The 10,384-nt window shown below is 46.9% G+C and overlaps 2 protein-coding genes across 2 annotated transcripts; one reads left to right on the top strand and one right to left on the bottom strand.

Annotated features, from left to right (window-relative positions):
* Positions 1 to 115: 115 nt before the first annotated feature.
* Positions 116 to 8,237, top strand: TFIP11 (tuftelin interacting protein 11; the record flags this gene model as incomplete). The annotated part of the gene is made up of 11 exons (XM_035890311.1): positions 116 to 385; positions 1,063 to 1,219; positions 1,752 to 1,879; positions 2,356 to 2,508; positions 3,277 to 3,786; positions 4,494 to 4,600; positions 4,851 to 5,019; positions 5,224 to 5,467; positions 6,135 to 6,277; positions 6,556 to 6,721; positions 7,873 to 8,237. Coding segments are annotated over 11 exons (2,403 nt in total), but the record flags the coding sequence as incomplete, so codon positions are not given.
* Positions 8,238 to 9,298: 1,061 nt separating this feature from the next.
* Positions 9,299 to 10,378, bottom strand: SRRD (SRR1 domain containing). Its single transcript, XM_035890319.1, has 4 exons — positions 10,370 to 10,378; positions 10,124 to 10,278; positions 9,839 to 9,884; positions 9,299 to 9,540 (listed from the first exon to the last, which is right to left on the bottom strand). Exons 2-4 carry the CDS (start codon positions 10,234 to 10,236, stop codon positions 9,316 to 9,318), a joined length of 384 nt encoding a protein of 127 aa, XP_035746212.1. The 5' UTR covers positions 10,237 to 10,278; positions 10,370 to 10,378; the 3' UTR covers positions 9,299 to 9,315.
* Positions 10,379 to 10,384: the final 6 nt, after the last annotated feature.

The raw sequence follows: 10,384 nt of genomic DNA on the forward strand, positions 1-10,384 counted from the left end.
CTGGAAGAGCCCAGCCCGGGAGAGGGGCGGCCGTGGGCGCCTGTGCAAGCGGCCCAGGGGCAAGGAGCGGCTGTTGCCGGGCAAAACCGGCGTTAAAGGGCTCGTCGGTTTTTAGGATTTAATTTCGGGGTGGGGTGGGTGTGTCCGAGGCGTAGCAGTCCCCAGCCTCCTGTGGGAACGCGCCCGGGCCCACCGGAACAGAATTGACCCCCAGATCTCGTTCTGGTGCAGCTCCAGGGATTACTCGGCCCCCGTGAACTTCATCAGCGCCGGGCTGAAAAAGTCGGCGGCCGAGGATGTGTCAGAAGAAGACTCTGATGAAGATGAGAAGCCTGTTAAGCAGGAAGAAGTCCCTAAAGAGTTTGTGCCGAAGAAGTTAAAAACAGTGAGTTAGTCAGGAAGTTTTCAATCCTGTGTAATGTATTTATGAAACTTAGGCTGTAGTCAAAGGCTCTGAAACAATAACAGAGCACTAAAGAAGGCGAGGAATAATGAAAACCACATGCGACAGCGTGCTGCTAAGGGAGGTGTTTTCTCTGACTTTTGTAGCTGTTCTGATGTATCCTTGTGTCGTTGGGAACATCAGTCCTTTTAGGCCCTTTTATCTGCCTTAGTATTCCCTTTGGTCAGTTGAGGTTACAATAAAAGAATACCCGTGGTTTACTGCTTTTCAAAGACACTTTTTTTTTTTTAATCACACAGAGCAGTATGACAAATCTAGGCACGTTACAGATAAAAATCATCCTCTTATTTTCAGTTACAAAACCCAGAAAAACTCAGGAATTGGCTTCAGCTAAAGTTGGTGGTAGAGCCTAATAACTGGCAGCTCGTCAGTCTGAGCTTGTCAGGACTTTCCTTTTCCATCTAAGGAACTTCAGGAGACTCCTTAGGTGGCAGGAAGCGTACATGGACGCACAAGGCACGACACAGTGAGCTGTGCAGTGTGGAGGCAACTGAATCGCTTCTGGGAAGAACCTTCCTTTTGAGTGAAATTATGGAGAGCTTGGTTATTATGATGCCTTAAGGTTGGGAGGGGTTTATTTGTTTTATTTGTTTTAACAGGGTGGTAATTTCAAGCCTAGCCAGAAAGGCTTTGTAGGGGGGACAAAATCTTTCGTGGATTTTGGCAGCTGGGAGAGACACACTAAGGGAATTGGGCAGAAGCTTCTCCAGAAGATGGGTTACGTCCCTGGAAGAGGTCTTGGGAAGAATGCTCAAGGTACTGTGGTTGTGTGTTTGGCCGTCTGTTGTTACATACTAATTTGGAAAAGAGATTGGATTCTTTAAAGAACTGCCATCTCCAGGTGGCTTACAATTTCATTCTTGTTTTCTTGCATCTCTTGCAAGTGATCTGGGTCCTCATGATAAGATTCAGTTGTGTTTAAATTACCATAGGCCAATTTTATGCTCCTGTTCCTTTGCAAGAGAAAGAGAGAAAGAAAAAAGGGAGATAAATGCCAAAGGTAGCCAGCTCACAGAGAAGGAGATGTTGTATGTGATGGAATAAAAAAGCAGCAAAATGTAGATGTGAATAATACTCTGCTTTGTTTTTGTGTGTGTGTGCTGGAATTAAGTGATTTTATAGCCACTAAGAAATTAATGAAGTGGTGGGAGATACCGTAGTGATAGAGGCAGAACACCAGGCTGGACGTTTGTGCTGATTTGATAACTTTGGGTACTGTAAGAAAACCACTCTCTGTTCTCTGTTGGGAAGCAAACTGCTCCTTCTGATGTAACTACTGCCCTTTTAGGTATTATCAATCCAATTGAGGCCAAACAAAGAAAAGGCAAAGGGGCTGTGGGAGCATATGGCTCCGAAAGAACCAGCCAGTCCTTGCAAGACTTCCCTGTTGTGGACTCGGAAGAAGAAGCTGAGGAGGTATTTGTATGATTCTTGGTATATCTGTTTCCTGGTTGTGTTGTACGCACAAAATTCAGTTCTGGTATCAGCTTCTGTGTCAGAGCAAACTGTTCGGGCTCATTTTATATAAGAAGCTAAAGGCATAGCACGTTAATTTCTTTTAGATGTGTTTTTCTTGTCACTGTAATGTTCTTTGTTGTTTCTGGCTCATTTTATTTCAATAGTCTTGCTAGAACCCCGCCTTCAAAGAGTCCCTCTGGGTAAATAGTCTTTATCTTTTATTTAAATTAAAAAAATAAGCAAACAAATGACAGAATCAGAAATGTGCTGCTAGCATTCTGAATAGGGTGGGTGACTGGACCTCAGCATCTGAGGGGTTTTGCCACTGTACGCTGTGCTTCATTGGTCTGATGGTTATTTTCCTGCAGAAAATAGAGGGAAATTTGGGGCGTGATAAAGAGCGGTAACCACAACTCTTCTTTGTTTTTGTTCAGGAATTTCAAAAAGAGCTCAGTCAGTGGCGGAAGGATCCTAATGGAGGCAAGAAAAAGCCCAAATACAGCTATAAGACAGTAGAAGAACTGAAAGCCAAGGGTAGGATCAGCAAGCAGCTTTCAGCCCCTCAGAAGGAGCTGTCTCAAGTCAAGGTAGGGTTGATAACCCAAGAGGTGGCATCTCTGGGAAACGGTTTGTCGACGTTGACATTGTGAGTGCCTTTTAGCCATCAGTATCCTCAGTAGAAGCCAAGAACCGGCTGGCTGCAGCCTCGTGGAAGTCAAGGCCACTGACTCATGTACTAAACCGCTGTGTCACCTACAACATTGGATTTGGTTTTAAGCAAGTTCTTTGGCCTCACAAAAATGCAAATTAGCTTAGATGTGGGGGTTTTTTTTGACTGCAAGCTAAGTTGAATTGTTTCATGTTTGTCATTGATAAAACGCTCACCTGCTTCTGAAAGCACAATTGTCCTTATTGGCATGGTGCACCTAAACACGTAGTTTGAACCGTCTTCTACCTAAAAGGGACAGTAAGGGATTTGTCTTGTATGCGCTTAGTTATTCATCTGAAATTAATGTGTCTTCAAAAAAAGTTTAGAAGTACCTAAGACTTCCGTGCAATAATGAGTAGTGTACTGCTTGCATCATCGCTGCTGTAGACTTACTCAGCGAAATGGTAAAACTGAGATCAGGAGAGGACATTCCTCCAGCTCTGATTCCAAATTGTTTCTTCTTTCTAACTCTTCGTGTCTGGAGTGGGCCTTTTTGGAGGCAATCCCCAGGTGCCTCGTTCAGAATAGCAGTGTGTGTTAGTAGCCTGCTGGAGTAATTAAGGTACTTGGAAATCTCCAGTTTTCAATTTGGAGTAAACACGCGAGACAATTTTTTTGAGACATGTTTGTTCTTGTTTGTTGGAAGGTTATAGACATGACGGGCCGGGAGCAGAAGGTTTACTACAGCTACAGTCAAATTAGCCACAAGCACAATATCCCAGATGACAGTCCTCAGCAGCCACTGGGCAAGGACTCCAAGCCCCAGGGGTTTGCCTTGCCTGAGCTGGAGCACAACTTGCAACTTCTCATTGACATCACAGAGCAGGAGATCATCCAGAACGACCGGCAGCTGCAGTACGAGAGGGACATGGTTATCAACCTGACCCACGAGATACAGAAGATGTCCGAAGTTCTCTCACACGAGGAGACAGCAATTAGCAATCTCAGCAAGGTGCTGGAGATGGTGGAAGAGTGCGACAGACGGATGCAGCCCGGTTGTGAAAATCCCTTAACCTTGGATGAGTGTGCAAAGATTTTTGAGACGCTTCAAGACAAGTACTATGAAGAGTACAGAATGTCTGATCGGGTAGACCTGGCAGTAGCCATAGTCTATCCTCTCATGAAAGATTACTTCAAGAACTGGGATCCCCTCAAGGTGCGTATTAGTTTGATTTATCTGCGGTTCTGACTCGATGGCTTAAGTGGTCTTTGTTATCTTGACTCCTCCCAACTCCTTGTCTCAAATTCCTATCAGTCTGGAGAGAAAGAGGAAGAAAAAGCACCTTCCCCTTGCCTGGCAGGGGAGAGGAAGGTTCCAGAGAGAACTCCTGGTGTTCGTAGAGTGAAATAAATGTGTGCAACAAGATGGACGCCCTCTGCATCCGCTCTCAGACATCTGCTATGGCTGAGGGCTACTCTTCTGTAAACTGGCTAACAATTAAGGAGCTTGGAGGTTAAACCCAACCCCTTTCATGGGTGTTGGGAAGAAAAAGTAGATGAAAGCGAGGTCTCTAGTCCTTGGTTTTTAGCAAAAGCAGGAGAGGCTCTGTCTTTCGAGTAGTCAGATATGTGCTGTCTCTTCTTAATTCCATTTTGGCTGTGATAGGTCAGAGTCTGAATTCTCTCTGTACACCCGAAAAAGTTCAGACTGTCCTCTTCCTAACCCCTGGAGGTTTGTTAAATCCGTGAAGTGGGATTTTCCTCTCATGGGGCTTTACTGATCATGGCTGTGAGCTCCTAGCTTGCCTTTTGATTGGGCAAGAAAGCTGTCTGTAGCTGAGCGTACCATCAGCCTGCCCTTTGCAGATACCAGCTAAAATTAACAAAAAAGGATAAAGGCTGCTCATGCCTTATCATTTCCAGGACTGTACATATGGCACAGAGATCATAGCCAAGTGGAAGAGCCTTTTGGAAAACGATCAGCTGTTATCGCACAGTGGGCAGGACCTGTCAACAGATGCTTTTCACAGGTAAAGACCAAGTGAGTTGTACTTTGTGCGGCATCTTCAAGTGCGGCTTCCTCGGGGATGGAAAAGAGCAGATACAGGCGTGCTTTCCAGATGATCCTCTTGATGTGTCTGTTAAAATACAGCTGTCAGCTTTATAAAAAGAAGTGGCTTTTAAATAACAGTTACCATTTGGTTTATTTAGGCCTGGGGCTATAGCTTTAAGCTTAACTTTGTTTGGTTGGGTTTTTTTAAAATTTTTTTTTTCCTCCAGACTGATGTGGGAAATCTGGATGCCATATGTCAGAAACATAGTGGCGCAGTGGCAACCGAGGAACTGTGGATCGATGGTGGATTTCTTGGATAGCTGGGTAAACGTTGTTCCTGTCTGGATACTGGATAACATTCTGGATCAGCTCATCTTCCCCAAGCTGCAGAAAGAGGTAAGGCAAGAGGGCTGCGTTAGAACGAAGCCGTGCTCTGAGCCAGCGTTTGCATTTCAGTCAACTAGAACTTCTAAAATCCCGGTTTGCTGCCTCTGCCGCTGCATTTAGGAGTTAGGGGGTTGCATTATGGCTCTTTCTGCATCTGGCAAGACTTACTGCTGATGGATGGACTTATTTTAATCTTTTCCGTTTTACCTCAAGGTCGAAAGCTGGAATCCTTTGACAGACACGGTCCCAATCCATTCGTGGATCCATCCCTGGCTTCCCCTGATGCAGGCGCGATTGGAGCCGCTGTACTCGCCCATCCGAAACAAGCTGGCGAACGCGCTGCAGAAGTGGCATCCCAGTGACTCCTCTGCCAAACTTATCCTTCAGCCCTGGAAAGATGTGTTCACACCTGGGTCATGGGAGGCTTTCATGGTCAAAAACATCGTGCCTAAACTAGGTGAGACAAGGCAAACAGTGCCGCGTTTCTGGAGTCTGCTGGTTGCCACCCTCCCCCTTACACCTGGAAAAGATAGCCATGTGTTAACGTGGCTGCCAGCAGTGCTTCAAAGAATATTATTAATAAGTTTAGACCACGCTGGCATCTTCGTTTCTGCTACTAGTACTGTGCTTTTTTTTTCAGAGGCGGGCATTTTAGAAAATATGGGGAAGTGCTCTGATTATTCTCAATGTTTTCTGTCTTGTTCTTCTAAATCATCCGATTGCTCTGTTCTTCAGCTGACAGGAATATCCGATAGCTGTCAGATAATGCCGAGCTATAAAATGTCTCTCTGTTACTGCTGTGTTCTTTGGTCTATGCTAATGCTTTCACTGTGAGATTTTGTAATTCACCATTCAGCTATGCAGACTGGCTAAAAGGCTCTCTAGTCTAAAAAAACAGTCAAACGTTTTAAGTTTCTCAGTTCTGGCAGCAAATTGGAATCGCTGGAAGTGGGAAGCTCACTGTTCTGGTGGCGGGGATCAGCCAAACAGTTTAAATCCCGAATGTCCTCGAGGGTAACATGCAATACAGGCGCTCCTCAAATCACGCGTGTTGCTAGTGAAAGAGATGAGGGCACTGATACAACTGAGAGGTTCTTTTCTAACTGTTCTCCCCCTTTTCCCAGGGATGTGTTTGAACGAGCTCATCATAAACCCTCACCAGCAGCACATGGATGCCTTCTACTGGGTGATTGACTGGGAGGGGATGATTTCTGTCTCCAGTCTTGTTGGGCTGCTGGAGAAACACTTCTTCCCAAAGTGGCTGCAGGTGAGGAAAAAGCACAGCAATTCAAGCCTGTTTACTCAGCCTTGAAGCGTTCTAATCACTCCTGCCTAGAAACTGCTGCCCCAGCACTGAAGTGGTTTAACTACCAAATGGGGTGATGTCTGCTCATAGCTCCATACGCATCAGAACAGTTCCCTAATACTGTCACGGTCCTTTCTTTTACTGAAAGCCCAGTAATAAACAAGTTAAGTGGTAATGAGGACTCTTCTTCCATAAACGTACCTGTCCTCCTGCATTTGATCTCTCATGTTGTTTTGCAGGTGCTGTGCTCTTGGCTTAGTAACAGCCCCAATTACGAAGAGATTACAAAGTGGTACTTGGGTTGGAAGTCCATGTTCTCAGACCAAGTGTTAGCACATCCATCGATCAAAGACAAATTTAATGAAGCCCTTGACATCATGAACCGAGCCGTCTCTTCCAGCGTCGGTAGGTGGCTTACTGTGGTGGCAGTACAGCAACGTTTGGGTCTTGTGAGTCTGTATTTAGGTGTCCTGCTAATCAGCGTTGTAGCAGCTCCCATGAGCAGTGAAATTCAAAGTGAGTTTTACCTTGCTGTGTCCATAAGTAACACCTGTAGGGTGTTGTTTAATAATTGTCTGTGCTTCACTGAAGCATCAGCAGATTTTTGGTGACTGGCTGCCTGTGCCATTAAGGAACTGATTCTCTCTCAGCCTTGTCTGATGTATTTTATGTCAGTCACTGAGAGACCATTGTTTAGAGATGTTGACTTCTGAAGCTATAATTGGTTGGGTTTTTTTCCTTTATAGTGAGATACTGGCTCTTCTCTTTAGCTTTAGAGCACTGCCCTTTCCTTCCACACGACTCTCCCTGTGACCTAAAAGAGATTGTTAGGAGTTTGCTGGGAATTAAACTATATAAAAGAGAAGGCTGTGCCTGAGGGAGCAGCGCCTGATATTCGCCCTGTCCTCCAAGACAGAGAACTCCTTTCCTGGGTTCTTCCCACCCACTTGCTGTACACTGTGATGGAGAATCTGTGTCAGAAACATGGAGGATTCTTTGAAGTCTGTTTTAAGTGTTATGTTTATTTCTGTGGTAAAATGTTACAACTAGAGGCAAGCATTACGCAAAGAGGAATTTACCTATTGGGGAAATTCCTGGCACGGTACTCGTGCAGCCACAGAGTGGACTGGGGCTGATAGTGAAAGCACTCCTGATGCAACGCTGCTTCCTGCAATGTGGTGCTGCTCCGTCCTTAGCCTGATTTTGCAATAGTCCCTGTTTGTAACCACAGGCCGGGTTTTGGCTTTGAGGAGTATTTTTTTTGTTGTCGTTCACATTTTCCCTTTGCCAGTAGCAGTGCAGTGTCTTCCTCTCCTGTGCGTGCTCAGATACCATTTGGGATTGTGTCAAATCCTGCTGCTTCTGCTGCCATCCTCAAATTCACCGAGCTAGTCTACGTTTTATTAGCAGTAACAGCATAAAATGTAATTAGAATGTGTAAAGGAGGATTCTGAGCATTATTAATTGACTTTATGCGTCTTGGACTGGAGTGTACCCATAGACCTTCCACCAGAAACAGACTGGGACCTTTTCACACATTTTGTCTCTCCAAACAGGTGGGTACATGCAGCCGGGCGCCCGAGAGAACATCGCCTACCTTACTCACACCGAGCGGAGGAAGGACTTCCAGTACGAAGCCATGCAGGAGCGGCGGGAGGCCGAGAACATGGCCCAGCGCGGCATCGGCATGGCCGCCAGCTCCGTGCCAATGAACTTTAAGGACCTCATCCAGACAAAAGCAGAGGAGCACAACATTGTTTTCATGCCTGTGATTGGCAAGCGGCACGAAGGGAAACAGTTGTATACGTTTGGACGGATTGTCATTTACATTGACAGAGGTGTTGTGTTTGTACAAGGAGAAAAGACTTGGGTGCCCACCTCGCTCCAGAGTCTCATCGACATGGCCAAGTGAGGCCCCTGCTTTGAACTGTGAAGACCATCTTGCTATTATTTTTAGTGTAACTGTCGTAGAATAAAGAAGCTACAGATTTGTAAATAGAGTGAAGCTGTAGCTGTATGCCAGGCTTTTTTTCTTAGAAGAGCTGTTCAGGCAGCATCAAGAGATGAAATTACACGTGGAAGTCAGTGCTAAGGGAATAACAAGCAGTTCCAACACATGTGTGATGGCCACCTGTGATTGAGGTTTGTCAGCAGGTTAGAAGGGACCACAGCAGGCAGTTCTCTGCTCCTGCAGCAGATGAGTGAGGGCTGGTCTAGCCGAGTCCTGGAGGTCTCCAGCGACAGAGATGTCACAGCTTCTCCTTGCCTGTGGCCGGGACTCATCCCACCTCTCTCCGGGTGCGCTGGTGGCTCCTTCAGCCTGGTGCCAGCCTGCAGGCCCTCAGCTGCACCAGGGGCCCTCAGCTGCTCCGGGTGCCCTCTCGGCCCTGTCAACGCAGAGCTGGAAGGTGGGCAGGATTTCTTCCAGCAGATTCACAGACATATGCTGTGGGACCGCAGCAGTCCAGGGCACAGAGGTGAGGGAGAGGAACTGAGGCTTTTTTTCCCCTAGAGGGAGATGACCTGATTCTTCACAGAACAGATAACGAGCTGACTTCAGTAGCACTGAGCAGCTGAAGGCCCCTGCCTATGAGAGAGCTTTTCTAAGCCTGCGTTTGGAACTGGATGCCAGTACCTTCAACTGCAAACCCCTCCCAAATAACTCCTTCCTGATGCTTCAAAATGTGCACGGTCAATGCAAAGGCTTTGAATTGTTCATGAAAGGGGAAGGGATCAAAAGAGCAATCGTTATGCAGTACCGATGGCTTAAAAGGCAGATCTAAGTTAAATTTGTTCGCTGTAGTTAAGTGAGTATAAGTCAAAGCACAGCTCTACCTTTTATTAAATAATTAAGGTACAAAAATGTCTATCGCACTCAGTGTTTGGGTGCTGCCACTTTTGGTGGAGCACGATGCTGACGTCGGTGTTTGAGCTTCATTTCAGCTGCGCAGGAGCTGCCACGGGGAGCAGCCCCGAGGTTCCCCCCCGCCGCAGAGCGGTCAGGACTCCGCGGCAGCGGGACTGCGCCCGTCAGCTCTGTCCTCCTTTCTGATGATCTCCAAGTCGTCACAGTCTTGGTACGTCGGCTCCTCCACGAAGTCCCAGACCTCAGGGGAGAGTTCCTTCAGTTTTTGCAAGGGGAACCAGTGGATGGAGGTGTCGTTAAAGGTGTCCAGGTACCGCGGGTGAGCGGGGAGCGCCACTTCCTCCGTCCCTTTCAAGACCTAAAGAGCATTTGGGGAAAAAGTTAGGTACGATGCGGAAGCGCTTTTCTGCAAAGTTCAGTTACGAGTCGGTAAAGCTGAGGATGGTTTTCTGTTACCCCAACCCCTCTGTGCAGCGTGTTCTGCAGATAATGTAGAATGAGTCTGAAGCAATGCATTTATTTTTTTTTTTTATAATGTAGCAGCCAGGAAAAAAAGGTTTTAAAAATAACCACCCTCTTCTTTCCAACTGCAATTAATAAAAGGTGCTTTCTCAGGGCAAAGCAAAAATGTTTTAAAAAAACAGTGCCCCTCGTACCTTTGCGATGTAAGAATAATCTCTCTCCAGTATTCTTGACAACACTCTAGGATAACAGAAGGTAACCAGCAATTAGACACGGGTAAATTGAGACAACTTTTCTCAAGGGGGGGTGTGGGACAGAAAAGGCAGGAGATGGCTGAGAACGGTGGATGGGACAGCAAGTTGAAAATGAGAAAAACGTGGAAATTGTCATCAGGAGCAACAGAAAAAAAGGAGTAAAGGAAGCAAGGAGAGGCCAAGGCCGCTGGCGGTAGGGAGCCTCTCCCGCGACGCCGCGCACACCTCTCCTCCATTCCTTGGAAGCTGTTCCCGATGATGACCATTCTGGACAGCGCCGCTGCCGACCAGTTCCTCCACAGGAGGTTGTTGTACAAGGCTTTCCCGCAGTGCACCATGTAGAACAGCGTGGCCGATCCCTCGATGCCGTGTTTCCCCTCCTGCAGGTGAACCGGCGTTCCCCGTTAGCGCCCGCCGGCGGGACGGAGTGTGCCCGTATCCCGGGGGTCCCCGGGGCCCGGCCCCGCTCACCTCGTTGTCCGGGAG

Source organism: Egretta garzetta, unplaced genomic scaffold (assembly GCF_000687185.1).
Source record: "Egretta garzetta isolate BGI_Z169 unplaced genomic scaffold, ASM68718v1 scaffold73, whole genome shotgun sequence".
NCBI lineage: Eukaryota > Metazoa > Chordata > Aves > Pelecaniformes > Ardeidae > Egretta > Egretta garzetta.

Coding starts and splice junctions, on each gene's coding strand:
- SRRD (XM_035890319.1), bottom strand. CDS start 10,236: ATGGTGCACTGCGGGAAAGCCTTGTACAACAACCTCCTGTGGAGGAAC. Junction 9,885..10,123: donor TTCCAAGGAATGGAGGAGAG/GTGTGCGCGGCG, acceptor CTGTTATCCTAG/AGTGTTGTCAAGAATACTGG. Junction 9,541..9,838: donor ATTATTCTTACATCGCAAAG/GTACGAGGGGCA, acceptor AATGCTCTTTAG/GTCTTGAAAGGGACGGAGGA.